This window comes from Capricornis sumatraensis, chromosome 5 (genome assembly GCF_032405125.1).
Source record: "Capricornis sumatraensis isolate serow.1 chromosome 5, serow.2, whole genome shotgun sequence".
In the NCBI taxonomy this organism is placed as follows: domain Eukaryota; kingdom Metazoa; phylum Chordata; class Mammalia; order Artiodactyla; family Bovidae; genus Capricornis; species Capricornis sumatraensis.
Window position 1 is genome coordinate 91,179,143 of NC_091073.1, and position 21,780 is coordinate 91,200,922.

General features: G+C 36.8%; 1 protein-coding gene across 1 annotated transcript in view; it reads left to right on the forward strand.

The window, feature by feature from the left end:
• Nucleotides 1-21,780, forward strand: part of PTPRZ1 (protein tyrosine phosphatase receptor type Z1) — a 143,051-nt gene that overhangs the window by 101,854 nt on the left and 19,417 nt on the right. The window contains exons 14-19 of the mRNA XM_068972417.1: nt 6,825-6,916; nt 9,598-9,683; nt 15,847-15,867; nt 16,034-16,130; nt 19,463-19,545; nt 21,113-21,247. Coding sequence (XP_068828518.1) covers nt 6,825-6,916; nt 9,598-9,683; nt 15,847-15,867; nt 16,034-16,130; nt 19,463-19,545; nt 21,113-21,247 — 514 coding nt within the window. The remainder of the gene's footprint in view (nt 1-6,824; nt 6,917-9,597; nt 9,684-15,846; nt 15,868-16,033; nt 16,131-19,462; nt 19,546-21,112; nt 21,248-21,780) is intronic.

Consider the following 21,780-nt stretch of genomic DNA (forward strand, 5'->3'; position numbering starts at 1 on the left):
ACTATATTAAGAGGAATGGGATTTTAAAATTCATTATTGTTTGCCTTGAGGATGAGATATAGCTTCATTCTTATCAATAACGTATTGAAACTTTTAAAAGGCAAGGAACATTGCATCTATCATAAGAGTCTGATCCTACGGCAAACAGAACACAGTACAAATTTATGTTTACTAGGGATGTAATATAAATCAGTACAAATGCTATAACCATGTCTGTTGGAAAGCAAGGACTTTATGATAATATAAGGAAACCTATCTAAACCAAGAAAGGGCACAACTTAGTACTTTATCCTTTTGTTTTAAAAGAGAGTTTTGTTCAGTTTAGCAACATCTGTCTATAAGTTTATCATCACCACTCTTTGTGTTATTCCAAAATATATTTTCTCAGTTTATTAAAAAATATTTAGTATGTTTATTGACTGTTTCCCATGTGCTCAGTATTGTGTGAAATACTGTGGGAGCATATAAAAAATAAATGAATGGAGAGTCACCACTGTCAAGATGTTTATGCTTATTGAAGAGAAAGAGTTTTCCGTGAAAAATGTGTAAAATATTACACAGAAGTGTATGCACGGCAGCTGAAATGTCTTAATGCTAAGAGTAGTCAGAGAAAAAAGGAGCTTGATGGGCCAGAATGGGCAGCATAAATGAGAAATGTCGAGCTTGAGCTAGATAGGATTCACAAAGAGGAACTAAAGGAGAAGGGTGTGCTAGGCCGGGTCCCGGCAGGTAGGAAGACTGGAAAGGAGCTGTGTGTGTCTGAGACTGTGGGGTTGGATCATCTAGCTGTGTGTGGTTGTATATTGGTTGACTAAAGTAGACTGTTTCCATGAGCAGCCATATTTCACATCTGACTTCTTTTACAGAACAGAGTAGACTGCAGACTATACAGAACAAATCATGCTTTTGCTGTCATGAATGGCTTAGGAGTCTGCTGTGTCCATAACATCATGCAAACAAAACTGCTTTCTTTAATGATTCCTGTAATCACCAATGCCTCTTTTGACAGAAGATTTCATGTTTAGCAGAGTACCGCCAGCACAGTACCTAATGCGTAAACGTTTGCTCAGCAAGAATTCATATTGCTTTTCTTCTTTCTCCCCACGGGACTTGTTGGCCAGACTTCTTACCAACACTGATGTCATGTTTGTTCAGATTACTGTTTTATATCTAAGCTGATTTTCCCTGCCAAGTCAATTTTTGAAGTTAATGGGAATTGAAGTTAGACAAACATAAAATAGGGTGGGAAATGAGATCATATTCTATTCCATAGTAAATAGTGTTAGAATAAATTTCAGTTGAAGTGTTAGATAGTTTATAGTTAAAAGGTTGAAGTAATTAGAATGAGTTTTTTAATCTGTTACTTAATATTCCAAGTTTAGTTTCTACAAAATTGAAAATCAGTGCCTTATTTAATACGATTTGAGATTTCATGGTAAAGTCAAGTCTGGAGTGGTTTATATCTTTTGTTATTAGTAGGCCATTCCATCTGTACTTATGTGGATAAAAAAGATGAAATATAAGTTGGAAAATACTAATTTGACCTTCCTCCATGAAACATTTCTGTTTTCCTTACAAATAACACATATAATTTGAGTACAGAGTGTTAGTTTAAAATATGAACACTCTTAGAGTTTTATGTATATATTTTATATCTAACAATCAAATGTCCTGATAAAATTTGTTACTGTTATCCATTTACAAATTTAACATAACTGTCCATCTCACTGCCATTTGAAGTTAATTCACTCCCAAATGTAACTTTTAAAATCAGTGAGATGAATACACTAGGAGTAATTTGCTAAACTACAAAATGACAATGGTAGTGCATTCTTCACGGTTTGTATGAATTATTCACATTCTAGGGTAGCTGCATTTCTGAGCATGATTTCATTCACCAATATGGAAACATTTTAGATCTTTGTGCAAACTATAGCCTGTAGAAAGGTTTAAAAATCTAATGACATACCAACAAGAGTCTTAATAGTAACATTGTCCTTATAAGTTTTTCCAGTTTATATATTAAAACACTTTTCTAACCTAATTCTTTGGGAGAAAAAAATAATCACAAATGGTATGATAAATCCTCTCTTTTGCCTAATTTACCTAACTCAAAGTGGTCTCTTATGTTTGGTATAGACCTTAAGAGAAAGCATGCCATAGCAGGAAGACAGAACAAATCAGAGGCGATAAAATCTGGGTCTCTTTTCCAGTTCTGCCCAACATTTATTATATGGCTTTGGGCAAGTCACTCACCCATCTAGGAATTAGTGTCCTCTTTTTACTGTTTGGGGGAGAGATCATCTTTTAGATTGAAGTCAGACTTTCTTCAGGGTTTCTGTGATGAATACAGCATAACGAATATTGTTTCATATTTGTGTAAGGATCCAAAAACTGGAATAATAATTATACATTTCTAGCTTTTAATTCCAAATACTGTGATGAAAAGGTGTAAATTAAATAATCAGATTAACATTGATTGATAGGACCTATGTCTACAAGTTTAAAACAGTCATCACTTTTTTCTTCATGGCTGAGTGATAATTAGCAGGAGACGTAGTTATCAACACTTAGCACATAGACGTGACGACACTCACTGCTGATACAGAACAGATGGACCATAGATACCGAATCTTGTCATACATTAAATAATATGCCTTGAAATTATTTTCCAGATGTTTTAAGGTATAATTTACATGAGCCAAATCATAAGTTTCCAAGACACAAAATTATGTCCATAAGAATAGCTTCAAAAAGTTCTTTTTAAAGATGACAAAGAGGAAATTTTGGAGAGCTTTTTTTAATAGTTAGATCTGAAAAATACCAAAAATGTGTTCAAATAAACAGCACTCCATCAAAAGCAATATAGAACAGAGTTTTCCATAGGCACCCTTGTTCTGACTGGGGAGAGTGGGAAGAGAAGCAGTATAATTCTTCTCGATATTAAATTTAAATTTGTGGGTCATTGGTAGCTACCATCCAGGATGGAGGACTCCCAGTGCCATGCTACCTTTGATATAGAGTGTCACCTCCTAGGTAAGACTGTACCATAAAGAGTTCCTAAGCCACATACAGATGCTCTTCATCCAGAATGAATCCTGTACTATTTTAATTGTTTCCTACTTTTAAGCTTATTGGTATGATTTACAAGATTCTTTTGTTACAAGTCACATTACTAGACCACTTATTTTCTAAAACCAACAAATATTTGATTACATAGCTGAAAAGAAGAGCTGGAATTTACTACAAGGAATATTAGCAACATCTTAAACCTTGGTACTGATACGTCTTAATTTGCCTTTTCCCATTGTAAGAGATGTTGCCTTCTTCCCATTTTCTCAGACACATCCTCTGTCTAGGCATCTATCCATCCATCCATCCATCCATCAATCCATCCTTCTCTACCTGTATATTCTCTTCCTCTTCCTCCCAAATGTTTTGAAATTTTAAGTTAATCTCATTCGAGGCTCCAGTAGGCAAGAGAATCTAGGATACAGCTGTATACATTACGGTTGGTGGAATTCTACTGGAAATTCTACTGGAAATCCATCTAACCATTCAACATTTAATACCTATTGCACTCCTGGCATTGTATTTAAAATTTGGTCTACATAAATCAAAAGACATGGCCCCATCTTTAAAATATATATATAATGAGGATAAAGGCCCCAAAAAATATACTACAAAATGATTACTTTTACCACCAATTAATTAAAATATTTAAAGTAAATTAAATGTCATTCTTGGATTAATTAAGCATATTTTTCAAAGCAATCTTTTTAAACAAGAATGTGAATGGACGTTTGTGTTCATTATAATAGAAACAGAAACTGGAGTGCAAGAATCTGCTTAAGAAATGAGAGGCTGTTTCACAGAGAAGATGCTGCTGAGCTGTCTTTTGAAAGGAAATATTTGCATGGCACGTTAGTGACCGAGGCATTTTGGTCAGAAGAAGAACCATGGTTAAAGCAGGGAGAAGAAATAACTGGGTTAGAGCAGGCAAGACATGTTCAGTGATCTACAACGTGTTTGTTATTGGACATAAACTTCAAGGAGAAAAGTCAAAAAAGGTTTGGACCACAGATAGGTAGGGTTTAGGTATTTAAAGATTTGGATACTACAGTCTAAAAATCTGTAAGGTACAGAACTAAAGCCAATATGTCAAAGTAAAAGGGAGATAGGTTTGAGGCTCAGTATAAGAAAAATATCAATAGTAAGAGGTGTTACATTGGAACAGGAGGGTCTCTTCTTTGGGTACCATTTGGAGACACTTACAAGGGATTGATTTTCGGGTTAGTGTAAGAAACGTGTAGTAGCTAAAGATGATTCATAGAGAAGTAAGCTCCTTGTCACAGAAGGATTCAAACTGAATCCTTTTTATATGTCAGAGATGCTGGAGGAAGGACTCTGGTATTAGCTGTGATATTGTACTAGCTCCCTAAAGGTATTAAATATTTTACAACTTTAAGATTCATTGAAAAATAAAGAAAAGCCGTATTTTAAAGGAATCAAAGAGATTTTTAATTCTGTGATCTTAAAAGATCTGATAGTGTCTGCCTATCAGTGGGGCAGAAGATACTACATCTGTGGTTGCACAGATGACCCACACTTTCCTGAAGTTTCTGCTCTAGACTGGTGTCAGTTCTGCTCAGATATGGACTTTGAATAGGAAAGAATCTTTATCTTGAGACCTGTGGCCCTCCTCTTTCCCATTTCTCATTGCTCTGCCAGGCTTTTTCCACTTTTCAGGATATGAGCCTTGCTTGGGTCTTTTTGCCCCACATCGTAGTTGATGGTGCATGCACTTGTCTTCCTCCTACATCACCTCTTCTCTGTTGAAGACATTAGTGTGTTCTGTCAATTATCTATACTCTCCCAGGTTTGATTATGATTATACTATCACAGCAGATAGCTTTTTTTTTCTTTTTTTTGCTGTGCACATCATTACCTTTGGATTTGTCTTTAAACTGTGACATTAGAGTTATAAATAAACTATATAATTTTGTACTGTTGATACATATGGCAGTGAATTCATTGAACAAATATTCCAGGGCACCTATAACATGTGAGACATTATTATGAGGACTAACACTACTTTAAGACCAAGTGTCTTGCTTTTTGTTGGGCTCCACATGGGCTCAGTGGTAAAGAAACTGCCTGCTAGTGTTGGAGACACAGGAGATGTGGCTTCAATCCTTGGGTCAGTAAGATCCCTTGAAGAAGGAAATGGCAAACCACTCCAGCATTCTTGCCTGGAAAATTGCATGAACAGAGGAGCCTGGAGGGCCACAGGCCATAGTGCTGCAAAGAGTCAGACACGACTGAGCACACACATGCATCTTTGCTTTTTGGGGACTTAAATTCTGGTGAGGGAGAACCAACTAAAATTATGAACGATGAATAAACAAATGTATAAATAAAGTATTTCAGAGAGTGATAAGTGCCATAAAGCAAACAAAAAAGGGGCAGAATAGTGACTTAGCCAGAGGGGCTTATAGTTTTATTAATAGCTTAGGTGGTCAGAGAAGGACTCTCAGAGGAAGTGGCATTTGAGCCCATGTATAAATGATGGGAAAGAGGCAAGTGGCCAGAGGGAACACCAAGAACCACGAACCTGGGATAATATTGCAGGACTTCTTGGAAGGAGAAAGGGATGGCCAGTGGGTTAGAGCCTAGTGATTGCAGAAGTAATGAGATGAGACTACTGGTGGGGGCATGAAGGGGGAACCAGGTCACAGAGGGTCTAACCACCCTTGCTGAAATAATGGAATATCATTCTTATTCTAGTGGGAAACCACTGAAGAATTTTATGCAGGGAACTGATTATTGAAAGAAAATATCACAATTGAAGTGTGTCAGAAGAACAAATGTTAAAGTTCATTAGGATAAATACCTTGTTGCTTGGATTTTTCAAATGAAAAATGAGATTGGCATTTTCACTCAAACAGATCTTTCCATTTAAACTTAACCACTCATGAGTAATGCTTCAAATAAATTAAATGACCCACATCAAAGAGTGTCATTAGCATTTTTAATTATCTACATTTTTTAATTAATGATAGGTTTGCATTAGTTTACAGCAGCAGTTGGTTCTTTGCTCTTCTCAATAGTTTGCATGAGCTCGTACCAGATGTTACTCTTATTATCTAAATGAAAATAGATTCAGGTGACCTTACAGGTCACAGTTGTGGTTGATTCCAAATATATTCATTCTCAAAACCCTCATCAAGGCTAGCATCTGTTAGAGAGAAAATCACCCCTGTTTTTGGTTACATGCTCATTATTTCTTCACTTCATTTTGTCATTACGACATTGTCACACTTGTAATATAAAGCTGTCTTTTTTCATCAAAATGTTACCATAGTGGAAATTAGCTTCTACCTGGTCATTCCTTGCTGCCTTTTGCTAGCAGCTGAATAGCCTCAGAATGGCATGGTCCTTTAAATATTGACTGAAAAATAGCTTTGGATAGACTGTCTTTTCCACTCTGATCCTGTCCAAAGTGGCAGGACATCCTAGAATACAGCAACAGTAGAAGAGTAAGTCGGGTATCCTACTCCTTGGCACCACCTGCAAGTTCAAGTGTTACCTTTGCTTATAGCATGTCTGATACCTGCTCGCTCTTCTGCATCTGGTACAGGTAAAACTGAGATAAATTTGGAGGCTGTAAAATTCTTTAATACCTGTGTTTTGTAAAAGTAGGTAATAGATTTCCACTTATGTTTTTTAATTCTGAAGATTTCTGTCATAATTTTTAAGCCTCTCAGAAGTTGTCTTCTTGTCCATTCCAGATAGTAGTATAAATTGCCTTCTTTTCTTTCCAGGAAATGTTTCCAGACTGCACATTTTTATTTAGAGGACAGTACATCCCCTCGAGTAATATCCACACCTCCAACACCTATCTTTCCAATTTCAGGTAATAGCTTAAAATGACCCTGAGTAGCTGGTAGATGTTAAATGAAAAGCATGATGTTGGAAGGTTTGTCCTTGTTGAAGTACTTTGCAAATGCTGTAATGTAGATTAGTAAATGTTGTGTTATCTAAGATATTATGTATCAGGCATTCAGGTTTTTAACTTGTTATTTTTGAACATTCTTAACCATACAGATGATGTGACAAAATAATTTATAGTTGTTCAGATGTTGTATGTTAAAGAACATAAATATTTATAGCAATAATATATAAGTAAGGAATAATGTTGACTTTCAGTCATTTCAGTTACTTTAGTGGATATATAAACACCAAAAGTCAGACTAAATCAATGCAGTAAGGATGGACAGGACAAAAACCACCAAAGTAAGAATAAACTTTGATTTCTTTCTGATTATCTGAGTGAATGTGAGAAAAGCTTTCTTAACTACATTAGGGGAAAATAAAGAAACTATATAATGGTGAGGGTAGAAGAGAAACATGAGCACAAAGAAAGTGTGGTTGCCTGAAATATTTTAAGTAAAAATGTCAAACCTTTGAATGCCTGGAAAAGCATCAACTGCTTTATCAGAACTTACCTAATTAACAATATTCAAGAATTAACAGGAGTCACTTTAAGACTCTCACTGACTCTGGAAATCACATTGTCACTAAGGTCGCAGACACTTGTTTTGAATTAACATTTTATAACATTTCAGGATGAAAGGTGGTAACAACAAAAAGTTGTCTAGAAATGTGTGAATTAAGGAAGAAGAACAGGAGGACAGAGGATGATACAAGGACAAGGAGACCAGGGAAAGCAAAAGGAAACATTCCTATCCGTGTCTTTGTACAAAAGTCTCTTTTTAAATTATCTGAGACACCACATGTTACTGCTTGAGGTGCACATTCTACAGGATGTTATCTTCTGAAGTCTCATGCGATTTAAAAAACAGAAAAATAAAACAGAAGCATTTTCATTGCAATTTTCAACAGACATAGGAGTTAGACCTGTTTTGCTCTTTCACCTCTTTTATCCGCTTTGTGTCTTTAACCACCACTGTTTTATTGGCTTTTCCAGTTTATGTTAAAATTCTGTCATTTCTTTTAGTACAGCACCATTTCTTATTAACATACTTAGAAGTTTTGAGACCGATTGCTCTCAGTTATCTGTTGGGTTTAGTTCCCTTCACTGTCAAACATACTTCTCCAACATACCCTGTCAGCATGGGTAAGCAAATTAACTCTAACATTATCTAGAGTCCAACACAGTTTATTATTAACAATAAATAAAATAATCCAAAATTGGGTTGTCCAGGAAATCGAGAACCCCCTGTCCTGTTTCTCAGAAGAATGGTGATCAAGGGCGTCTCCTGCTTTCATCTGCTCAGCTCTCAAGGAGGCACCCTTGAGCACCCCCAACATATGCATACGTTCATGTGAAATCAGAAAATAAAAAGAGAAGCTAGTCTCACCTACTTGCAGACCAATTCGTAAAAGAAATTACTGGAAGACATGCTAGCACATGAGAAGTAATCAATTTGCTCATGGAAAGAGGTTAGCTCTGCTGAGGAATATCCATGGGTTTGGCAGAGCTTAGGACTGATGATTTAGATGTGACAAGTTATTTCTGTTTTCTTATCTAATTATAAAAGCTACTTCCAGGCAAGATGCTTCTGTAGGTGTGAAGGTAAATTACACCTTTGTCTAGTGTTTCTTAAGCTTAACTCGCTAATTCAATTTTAGTATTCAGGTACACTTATCTGAAAGAGAACAGATGGATTCTAATTTTTTTTTAAATCAACAAATTCTTGGTAACTGAAGCTTAAAAATATTAAATGGCCTAGATGCTGAACATCTGTTGATGTAAATAACTGTTTCTAGTGAAATGTGTTTGATGTTTCCTTGTCAGAGATATCACTTGTGAAGTTGCACACTGTGAACTAGTAATATGTTTAATCTAAGAAAGCCTTTCCAGGGGGGAAAAAAAGAGAAAAAACAGAAACAGGTAAAAAAAATTGGCCCCTTCACAATTAATTAACAGATCCAGTGACTTTGTTTACATAGCATTTTTTCAAGTTAGAATTCTCGAAATTTTACAGATTAAAAGTCCCAAAGGTTTTTGACAGTATACTTAATGAATAGTCTGCATATAAATGTTTTCTCTTATTTATGGATAAAAAGAAAAAATGTTTTCAAATGTAAACATCTGACAATTTATTGGAGAGACTCTAAACTGTACAATTGTATAAAACTGAAATTGCACTATGTATTATGTTAAATCCATAATGACATTGAAAATATATTATTTCTGCATTTTTTCCTCAGAATTGACAGGCAATTCCCACTCATGTTAAAAAAAAAATTATCCATAAAATGATGCAGTCCATTGGGTGTTATTTATAACTTAACATTGAAAATTAATTATTTTCTCTTTAGTATATGAAAGGAAAAGATTCCTGATCAAAATCAGAATTCTAAAATGCAGGTTATGATTAATAGTAAATGTAGGGAAAATTGATAATTGTTGTTTATTGTTTCTCTGAACACAGATTCAGTCGAGATTATAGGACTAATTGAATTTTGAAGTTGTTTTAGAAGAAAGCTCTTTATAAATCCCCACAAATGAGAGGAACATTTATTTCTGTTGAGTTATCCTTTCCAACTTAATTTTTTTTATTCACTTAGATGATGTTGGAGCAATTCCAATAAAGCACTTTCCAAAGCATGTTGCAGACTTACATGCAAGTAGTGGGTTTACTGAAGAATTTGAGGTATGATTTTAATATGTCTCTTTTAAACAGTATGGAAATTAGTATTTTTTTTTGAAATTCACCAATAGGCTATTTCTTGAATTGAAACCATTTCCATTCTAGTGAGATTATTATTTCCATAGTTTAGGATATATGTGATAGTTATCATATAATTTAGCAAATTGGTTTTCTATTTTAAAATTCAGTTGTACTAGTGGAAAAAACAAAACCATAGTTAATTCCCATAAAATCAGAACTATAGTATTCTTTTTTTTTAATCTGAATTGGTGACACTGATTCCTTTTAATTTTCTAAACTATATAGATTATAATAAATAGTAAATTTCATAATTTTCAGCCAAAGTACATACAAACTCCTACCTGTAAGGATTACACCAGTGTAAATGCAAAAACGCTTATTATACAAGGCATAATAAATATTATCCAAGGTAAAGTCCCGTCTTCTCAAGGAAATACACATTTCTAAAAAACATTGGAACTTCACAATCACTGAAAATTTTTCCAGTAGTATTCTGTAAAACACTCTTAGAGGGAAATTTACTTTAAATTTATCATGGCCCACTGAATTATCAATTAAGAAGATTTTTCAAAATAGTGTGCCCTCAGCCAACAGTTAACAGTAAAAACCACAGCATAAAGTCACCTTCGTTGAGCACTCTCTACATGTCAGTCATTGTACTAGATGCATCTACAATCAACATTCACCCAATTCTGGAAGTTGTTTTTATTTCTAATCATATTGATGAAAGCAACTTCAACAAAAGTTAATTAACAACAAATAAACAGCATGGGCTTCCCAGGTGGTGCTAGTAGTAAAGAACCAGTCTAAGAGACGTTGCAAAGATCCTCTGGAGAAGGAAATGGCAACCCACTCCAGTATCCTTACCAGGAGAATCCCATGGATAGAGGAGCCTGGAGGGCTACAATCCATAGAGTTGCAAAGAGTTGGACACAACTGAATGGACTTAGCACCTACGAATCTCTATCTGCCTCACTCTTATGAGGATTTAGGATTGAAGGCATTTGGAGCTCACCTGGATAATACAGTATAACCTCCCTATCTCAAGTATCTTATCTTAATACATAGCAGGGTGGGGCTTCCCAGGTGGCTCAGTGGTAAAGAATCTGTCTGTAAAGCAGCAGATGCAGGAAGTTCAGTTCAGTCCTCAGTCCTGTCCAACTCTTTGCGACCCCATGAACTGCAGCATGCCAGGCCTCCCTGTCCATCACCAACTCCTGCAGTTTACTCAAACTCATGTCCATAGAGTCAGTAATGCCATCCAACCATCTCATCCTCTGTCGCCCCCTTCTCCTCCTGCCCTCAATCTTTCCCAGAATCAGGGTCTTTTCAGATGAGTTACCTCTTCATATCAGGTGGCCAAAGAATTGGAGTCTCAGCTTCAACAGCAGTTCTTCCAGTGAACAACCAGGACTGATCTCCTTTAGGACGGACTAGTTGATTCTCCTTGCAGTCCAAGGGACTCTCAAGAGTCTTCTCCAACACCACAGTTCAAAAGCATCAATTCTTCAGGGCTCAGCTTTCTTTAGAGTCCAACTCTCACATCCATACATGACCACTGGAAAAACCATAGCCTTGACTAGACAGACCTTTGTTGACAAAGTAATGTCTCTGCTTTTAATATGCTATCTAGGTTGGTCATAACTTTCCTCTCAAGGAGTAACTGTCTTTTAATTTTTAATGGCTGCAGTCACCATCTGCAGTGATTTTGGAGCTCCCAAAAATAAAGTCAACCACTGTTTCCCCATCTTTTGCCATTAAATGATGGGAGCAGATGCCATGATCTTAGTCTTTTGAATGTTGAGCTGTAAGCCAACTTTTTCACTGCCCTCTTTCACTTTCATCAAGAGGCTCTTTAGTTCTTCTTCACTTTCTGTCATAAGGGTGGTGTCATCTGCATATCTGAGGTTATTGATATTTCTCCTGGTAATCTTGATTCCAGCTTGTGCTTCCTCCAGCTCAGCATTTCTCATGATGTATTCTGCATAGAAGTTAAATAAGCAGGGTGACAATATACGGCCTTGACGTACTCCTTTTCCTATTTGGAACCAGTCTGTTGTTCCATGTCCAGTTCTAACTGTTGCTTCCTGACCTGCATACAGGTTTCTCAAGAGGCAGGTCAGGTGGTCTGGTATTCCCATCTCTTTCAGAATTTTCCACAGTTTATTGTGATCCACACAGTCAAAGGTTTTGGCATAGTCAGTAAAGCAGAAATAGATGTTTTTCTGGAACTCTCTTGCTTTTTTGATGATCCAGCAGATGTTGGCAATTTGATCTCTGGTTCCTCTGCCTTTTCTAAAACCAGCTTGAACATCTTTAAGTTCATGGTTCACATATTGCTGAAGCCTGGCTTGGAGAATTTTGAGCATTTCTTTACTAGTGTATGCTGCTGCTAAGTCAAATCAGTTGTGTCCGACTCTGTGTGACCCCATAGATGCAGCCTACCAGGCTCCTCTGTCCATGGGATTCTCCAGGCAAAAGTACTGGAGTGGGTTGCCATTGCCTTCTCCGTACTAGTATGTGAGATGAGTGCAATTGTACGGTGGTTTGAACATTCTTTGGCATTGCCTTTCTTTGGGATTGGAATGAAAACTGACCTTTTCCAGTCCTGTGGCCACTGCTGAGTTTTCCAAAATGGCCGGCATATTGAGTGCAGCACTGTCACAGCATCATCTTTCAGGATTTGAAATAGCTCAACTGGAATCCATCACCTCCACTAGCTTTGTTCGTAGTGATGCTTTCTAAGGCCTGCTTGACTTCACATTCCAGGATGTCTGGCTCTAGGTGAATGATCACACCACTGTGATTATCTGGATCGTGAAGATCTTTTTTGTACAGTTTTTCTGTGTATTCTTGCCACCTCTTCTTAATATCTTCTGCTTCTGTTAGGTCCATACCACTTCTGTCCTTTTTTGAGCCCATCTTTGCATGAAATGTTCCCTGGTATCTCTAATTTTCTTGAAGAGATCTCTAGTCTTTTCCATTCTATTGTTTTCCTCTATTTCTTTGCACTGATCACTGAGGAAGGCTTTCTTATCTCTCCTTGCTGTTCTTTGGAACTCTACATTCAGATGCTTATACCTTTCCTTTTCTCCTTTGCTTTTCACTTCTCTTCTTTTCACAGCTATTTGTAAGGCCTCCTCAGACAGCCATTTTGCCTTTTTGCATTTCTTTTTCTTGGGAATGGTCTTGATCCCTGTCTCCTGTACAATGTCACAAACCTCTGTCCATAGTTTATCAGGCACTCTGTCTATCAGATCTAGTCCCTTAAATCTATTTCTCACTTCCATTGTATAATCATAAGGGATTTGATTTAGGTCATACCTGAATGGTCTAGTGGTTTTCCCCACTTTATTCAATTTAAGTCTGAATTTGGCAATAAGGAGTTCATGATCTGAGCTACAGTCAGCTCCTGGTCTTGTGTTTGCTGACTATGTAGAGCTTCTCCATCTTTGGCTGCAAAGAATATAATCAATCTGATTTCGGTGTTGACCATCTGGTGATGTCCATGTGTAGAGTCTTCTCTTGTGTTCTTGGAAGAGGGTGTTTGCTGTGACCAGTGCGTTCTCTTGGCAAAATTCTATTTTCCTTTGCCCTGCTTCATTCTATACTCCAAGGCCAAATTTGCCTGTTACTCCAGATGTTTCTTGACTTCCTACTTTTTGCATTCCAGTCCCCTATAACGAAAAGGACATCTCTTTTGGGTGCTAGTTCTAAAAGGTCTTGTAAGTCTTCATAGAACTGTTGTGCTTCTTCAGCATTACTGGTCAGGGGCATAGACTTGGATTACTGTAATATTGAATGGTTTGCCTTGGAAACAAACAAAGATCATTCTTTCGTTTTTGAGATTGCATCCAAGTACTGCATATCGGACTCGTTTGTTGACTATGATGGCTACTCCATTTCTTCTAAGTGAGTCTTGCTCACAGTAGTAGATACAATGGTCATCTGATTTAAATTCACCCTTTCCAGTCCATTTTAGTTCACTGATTCGTAGAATGTTGACGTTCTCTCTTGCCATCTGCTGTTGGACCACTTCCAGTTTGCCTTGATTCATGGACCTAACATTCCAGGTTCCTATGCAGTATTGCTCTTTACTGAATCAGACCTTGCTTCCATCACCAGTCATATCCACAACTGGGTATTGTTTTTGCTTTGGCTCCATCCCTTCATTCCTTCTGGAATTATTTCTCCACTCATCTTCAGTAGCATATTGGGCTCCTATTGGGAAGTTCATCTTTCAGTGTCCTATCTTTTTGCCTTGAGAACCCCATGAACAGTATGAAAAGGAAAAAAAAAAAAAAAGGAGATGCAGGAAAATAGGTTTATCTGTGCATCAGGAAGATACTCTAGAGAAAGAAATGGCAATCCATTCCAGTATTCTTGGCTGGGAAATCCCACGGACAAAGGCGACTAGCAGGCTGCAGTCCATGGGGTCGCAAGGAGTCACAAATGAGCATTCAAGCAAATAGCAGGGCTGGGATTGAAATATAACACTCCTGTCATTTCCATTCTAGAAACCAGGGGCTCCCAGCCCAACCGCAGCCTCTCCAAGTATCAGTTGACCTCTTTCTTTGAAGCCCTTCAAGATCTGACCCTGATCAGAGGCTATACCACAGTTCCTAATATACCCCTCAACTTCTTCCCATGAATCAGATCCCCAAGAGCATAGTTATGGAAGGAAAATGCCGGAGATTAGAAAGCTTTAAAAAACCAAAGGAAAAATAAATGAAATATATGTTTTCACTGAATTAAAAACAGTAGAAGCCAGCTAATTTAATCTTAAAAGAAATCTAAGTCATAGCTATATTGAATAAGAAAGTACTATGAGGTGACCACTAAATAAAATGGAACAATATGAAGAATTATATTTTTAGGACATCAAATTATTTTTTCCTATCATAACAGAGGTTACTAGGTGGTACAGTATGAATTTACAGAAACTATCAGGCATCGATCAAACAAAATCCTAGTTGCAAAAAGGAGAATATGTTGTGTCTAACTTTCCAGATGTTAAAAACCATAGGAAAAATAGAGAATTTATTGTAAAAGTTGCTGATAGCATATATACAAAAGGAGATACACAGTTTTCATAATTATAAAATCATAAATCATTTTAAATAGTATTAGGGAGTTCATGATGATTAAATTAATAAAATAACCTCACACTTTTACTCAAAAAGTGTATTAATTCCATTGTTCTTAATTCACTGATTGAAGAAAGCTTTTTATTAACTTAATAATTAGCTTAATAATTAATAATTCTGTACCTTTTAAGTGGGTCATATATTAAATTGTTTTTAAATCGAGAGTCAGAATGACTTGCTGCAAAAGAGGCCTTGGAGTGTTTGTTTAGTAAAGGGCTGAGCCATTTTGTCAATGAATCAGATTTATATTTAGATTATATATTTTCTCAAAAATTATAAGGCTTTCATGTTATTATCTTAATATGTACTAAATAATTGAAAATTCCAAACTGATATATTTAGATAGAAGACATCCCTGAGAAGGATTTTAATTCTGTTTAAAAGCGAAATGGCAGGAATAATTTTTCTCGACTCATTGAGGTTTTAATTAATGAAAAGTCTACTAATTAAGTATGTAGAAAGTTATACTATTTAAATTTTATTTCAAAAGACATAGTATATATGATAAAAAACTTTAGGAGATGTCTAATGTGTTGACAACTCTAAATCTGTTACAAACCACCTAATTAAGGACACTGTTTAGTCTTAAAATTACTCAAAATCAACAACAAAAAAAGTATCACTAATTCAGTTTCAATTAATTCTATCATGATCAAATACAATTATATTTGAATATTAGCAAATCTGACTCATATGTCAAAATGTGTCATCAAATATGTGGTTTCTCTCATCAACATTTTAAAAATTCATCATACTATTATACCACTGTCCCCTTTTGAAAGTGTTCCTTTTACATGATTTTAAGGTTCCGAACTGTTAGAAATTTTGATTTGCATGCAACTGTTTGAAACATTCTGTTGTGTTAGTATTTGACAAATGTATTTATTGCATGATCATGGTTTTCCATTGTAAACCTAATATGAACACTTTTTTTTCTCATTTGTCGTGTGCTGTGGAATTTGATTTCTTTACTTTTTTGGCATTCATTCCCTCATTAGACACTGAAAGAGTTTTACCAGGTAAGGCATTATTTCACTGCATTTTCTTATAGCCAAGAAATAGTTGATGTAACATGTAAAAAATTTTTTGATAGATTGTTTTGTTTGTTGTCTTCCTTAGTGTATTTTAAGGCACTTTGTTTGAAAGGATGTGTATTAAAATGTTACCCATGCAATTTCTTTACAGGAGGTGCAGAGCTGTACTGTTGATTTAGGTATCACAGCAGACAGCTCCAATCACCCCGACAATAAGCACAAGAACCGATACATAAATATTGTTGCCTGTAAGTATATCCTTCACGCAACTCTGACCTTATCGTTGCAGTGCTTTTAATTCAGTGTCTTGAAGTTCTCTGACAGCAACCCCCGGTGAAGCTTTTTCAGGACCTTTGTATCAGGACATGAGACTTGTGTTAGACAATACATATTGTTTAACTGCTCCAGCTTAAATACATTTTTCAATTAATGACGTCTGTTTCTTTTGAACAAAATAAACTCATGTTTTAATCCAGTCCTTTCTTCAGACTTCATAGCCTGTAAATTTGTTCTTAAGTTTTCTGTCATTATTTTTATTCCGTAGTTCTATTTTCACTTGAGATCCCCCTACTTTATGTGAATTTACTAACCAAAAGGGATTTTTTTTAGACTCTTTTTTTTTTTTCCTAACATTTCTGTTCCTCTCTTGCCATTCTCCCTGGGGGCTGATAAAAGGTTAGTTGGATTCTTTCTTTTTATTTCTTCTCTCCTTTTATTGTCTTTTTCTCCTCCATGAATAGCTGTCTGGCTCTTTTCTTTAGGACAAGTATACTTATTTATTTTCCTATGAAATTTTCATGTTTCTTCCGTCTTCTTACAACATATCTTGTTTACATCGGTTCCCTTTTATTTTCCTTTATATCCCCCTCATCTCTTGAATTCCATCTTCATTCTTCCCCAAAACTTCAACTTCCTTCCTTTCTTATATATTCAGTAAGTCTTCCTAGCTTTGTGTGAACATGGTATTACAGCATGGTTGTTTAAATTGTGTTTCCATTCTAGTTTTTGGGAACTTTTATGATCACACTGCTAAGTAGTTTACGTAGATGTTGCTTTTTCAATTTTTCAATTTTGATAGAAGTTTCTGCTTCATGTTTGGCCTCCTCAGTGGAAGCGACTGTCTTACTACATGTAAAAGCTCAGTTGTATTCAATTGCTTCTTAGAGTGAAGTGGTTGTTAGACCATTCCCTCTACAAGCTAAATAGAAAATGCATGGGGGCATGCTAAGTTGCTTCAGTTGTGCCCAACGCTTTGCAACCCTATGGACTTTCGTCCACCTGGCTCCTCTGTCCATGGAATTCTCCAGGCAAGAATACTGGAGTGGGTTGCCATACCCTCCTCCAGGGGATCTTCTCAACCCAGGGATAGAACCCATGGCTTCTTCACTGCAGGCAGATTCTTTACCACTGAGCCCCAGGGAAGCCCAAATAGAAAATCCCTACCAGTAATTAAGAAGAGGATGGAGATTAACATTTGTTGAACACCTACTATATGCCTGGCACTGTAACTCTGTTATTTCAACTGACTTACTTTGCTATATAGCAGAAACTAACAAAACACTGTAAATCAACTCCAATAAATCATACTCCAATAAAAATTAATTTAAAAAATATTTTAAGTGAATTAAATAAATAAATCTGTTATTTCATTTCATCCCTGAAAGAACCTGGCAAGATAGGTAATAACATTTCTACTTTACAGATGAAGGAAAAAAACAGAGTGTTTACCCAGTAAGACCCTTCAGCACCAAAATACAAAAATTGGTCAGCGTAGCATTGAAGCCATCTTTCCATGGCCACACATCTATTTCTGTATACATTTCCTGCATCTTTGTGAGCTGCCAGAATCACCAAAGTATTACTACTCCAGAATATCTCATTTGGTCTGTATTCATTTCTTCATCCTTGAAAAAACTAGTCTGCCCAGGAAAACCATCAAGTGTCCTTCTAGTGATGCTTTGATTTCTTATTAAGCAGTTCCTCCAAATATAGTTTCTCTGTAGAACTGAAGTTATTCCAGAACTCCTCATTTCAACACATTTAATTATGACCATGCATTATGTATAACTATGAGAAATGCTGGGCTGGAGGAAGCACAAGCTGGAATCAAGATTGCTGGGAGAAATATCAATAACCTCAGATATGCAGATGACACCACTCTTATGGCAGAAAGTGAAGAAGAACTAAAGAGCCTCTTGATGAAAGTGAAAGAGGGCAGTGAAAAAGTTGGCTTAAAACTCAACATTCAGAAAACTAAGATCATGGCATCCAGTCCCATCACTTCGTGGCAAATAGATGGGGAAACAGTGGCTGACTTTATTTTGGGCGACTCCAAAATCACCATAGATGGTGATTGCAGCCATGAAATTAAAAGACGCTTACTCCTTGGAAGGAAAGCTATGACCAACCTAGATAGCATATTGAAAAGCAGAGACATTTCTTTGCCAGCAAAGGTCCATCTAGTCAAGGCTGTGGTTTTTCCAGTGGTCATGTGTGGATGTGAGAGTTGGACTATAAAGAAAGCTGAGCACTGAAGAATTGATGCTTTTGAACTGTGGTGTTGGAGAAGACTTTTGAGAGTCCCTTGGACTGCAAGGAGATCCAACCAGTCCATCCTAAAGGAGGTCAGTGCTGGTTGTTCATTGGAAGGACTGATGTTGAAGCTGAAACTCCAATACTTTGGTCACCTCATGCGAAGAGCTGACTCATTGGAAAAGACCCTGATTCTGGGAAAGATTGAGGGCAGGAGGAGAAGGGGGATGACAGAGGATGCGATGGTTGGATGGCATCACTGACTTAATGGACATGAGTTTAGGTAATCTCTGGGAATTGGTGGTAGATAGGGAGGCCTGGCATGCTGCAGTTTATGGGGTCACAAAGAGTCAGACACGACTGAACGACTGAACTGGACTGAACTGAACTATGTATAAATTACCATGGTCTTCATGTCCTCTTCACCGACAGTGCAGGATCCATGCCCTTCATTTTGGCCTGTTGTTCTCCTGCCTCCCTTTGCAGTAGTTCCTCTTTGAGGTCTTCCCTTGAAAGAGCTGCCTGCTGTAACTATTCAGAGAGACTCCCTGGAACCCTTCTGCTTCCTTCTCTACTTTGTTTTACTCTGTCAGCCTCCTTTCAAAGCATGCATGCTACCATCCTGCCTTAGCTTGTTCTCTCCCCTTCACTGGCTCTGCAGTGTTCACAGCCCCAGTATCTACCTTTAGAGCTCATCTAAAATGCCAGCTTTAGGAGTCAACCTCTATGAAAAGGTTTATTTTCATCCCAAACCAGTGTTCCCCTAGGACTCTGCACTTCTCTCTTGACACCCAAACATTCTTTGTGTGTATGTCCATTCCCACCTCTACATTGGAAACCTTCCTGAAAGAAATGGTTTTTATTGTCCTCTATATGTATCTATATTTTTGTCATCTTTGTATCTTCTGTATCTTCCAAAAGCCAACTAAAGTAAATGATGTTTGCACTGATTTTAATTGTATTTGATAAATGATCATGTAAATGTAAATGACCTTTCTGTTGAAAAGCAGTTCATGATATAGTGAAATATTTTCTTTTTTTATTACAGATGATCATAGTAGGGTTAAACTCACACAACTTGCTGAGAAGGATGGCAAACTAACTGATTACATCAATGCCAATTATGTTGATGTAAGCATGTTTAAAATAAAATTTATGAAAATTGTACTAGATTGTGAATATATTATACCAGAGTATTATCCATATCATAGTGCTTAACATATAGTATGTGAAAGATAATAAAAAATACAAATCAGCAGTAAGAGATCCCATGACTAAAGGTTTTCAGATTGAATGGCACTCAAGCTCTGGTTTATTTCCTAGGTGAGAGAGGGAATTTGGGTTGAGAATGTACATTCAAGGTAGGATGTATGTATTCTGATAAGTTTGTAACTCCTTAAATAAAATGTGTAGGATCAATGCTTGTTTGGCATTTCCATCCCATGGTTCATAGTGCAAAATTATGTAGATAGCAGATGATCAATAAATTTTGACTGCAAAGTTCCCACAGAAGAATTGGCTAAAAGGCAAACACGTGATTACTAAACCAGTAACCAGCATTTATAACCTTGGGCATGTATCAGGATACCCAGCTTTGTGAAACTTACTGGCAATCTCCAGGGGCTGTAGACCACTGACTCACTTCCTGCTGTTTCCCTGTGGTCAGTTGAATGCCAATGGAACTTGGTTATTTTCCTGACACTGACCTTACAGTTTAGCTGCCTTCAGGTTAATTCAGAGAAAGAAACAATTAATTCAAAGAAAGAACAGTTAGTTCAAAGAAAGAAAGTGAAAGTGAAGTTGCTTAGTCGGTTCCGACTCTTTTTGACCCCATGAACTGTAGCATATGAGGCTCCTCCATCCATGGAATTTTCCAGTCTAGAGTACTAGAGTGGGTTGCCATTTCCTTTTCCAGGGAATCTTCCCTACCCAGGGATCGAACCTGGGTCTTCCAAGTTGCAAGCAGACCCTTTTACCATCTGACCCACCAGGGAAGCTCCCTAATTCAAAGAAGTGAGCACCAAATATAAGTATCCAGTGGGTTTGTTTTAGGCAGTCAGTTCAGGCTTCTGTGTCTATGAATTTGTGCGTCAGACTGAATATGGGCTTTGGAGTTGGAACTGGCTCTGAATTGCAGTTCTGCCATTGGCTAACTGAAAGCTTGGAAAGCCACTTAACTCTTCTGAGCTTTAGTTTGCATATCCCCAAATCAAGAATGATTCTTCCATTTTGCATGTAAAATATGGATTCGGGTTAATGTTTGTAAACTTGGCCAAAACCAGGTAATAAGTGAAGATAGCTGTAAATGATTAGCATTGTTCAGGTCTGCCATTAGGAGAAAACACCAAAGGTTTCCTGATTACAGACAACCGAGCCCTAATGCCTCAAACACATTTCAAAGCTGCACAGTTAAGGACCAGATAGTAAGCACAGTAAACAGACTTGGATTAAATACACTAAGACTGGAGGTGCAGAGAACAATGATTGTGTTGATGCAAAGACATATATATATATATATATATATATATCTCATAGTTAAAGAATTGTTGTCTTTGCTGTGCTTGTACATTTTTCTGGCTTTGAAGTATTTTTTTAATGGTTTTCTTTGATAGCAAAACTGTGCTAATCTTAGAAACTGAACAGGTAAAAATGGCATACAAATGTGTTAGTGAGAAACATTTGTCATTTGTCTCTTCAGGGCTACAACAGACCAAAAGCTTACATTGCTGCCCAAGGCCCACTGAAGTCCACAGCCGAAGATTTCTGGAGAATGATATGGGAGCATAATGTGGAAGTTATTGTCATGATAACGAACCTTGTGGAGAAAGGAAGGGTATGTAGGTTATCTCTTATGCCCTCCCCAAGATAGCGATTGGAAGTGCTTTAAGTTGCTTGTGATAGAGTCAGCGTTAGGAAGCAGCAAAGTTAGGAAAGCTTATCAGGATTTCTTTCTAGTAGATAAAACAGCTAAAGAGAAATGGTAGCATTGAAACATATACATTACCATATGTAAAATTGACAGCCAGTGGGAATTTGCTATACGATGCAGGGGGTTCAACTGGGTGCTCTGTGATTACCTAGGAGGGTGGGATGGGGTGGGAGGTGGGAGGGAGGTTCAAAAGGGAGGGGACATGTGTATGCCTGTGGCTGATTCACACTGATGCATGGCGGAAACCAACAAAAATATTTTAAAACAGTTATCCTCCAATGAGGAATAAATACATTTAAAATAAATAAATAAAGGGAAACAGAGGTCAAAATCTTCACTCTATATTAAGCTATGGGTTATTTAAATGCACACATTCTTCATTCCGTGAGAAAAAGCAAATGAGGTTCATTGTAAAGCTATGCAGAGTGAAGTAGATT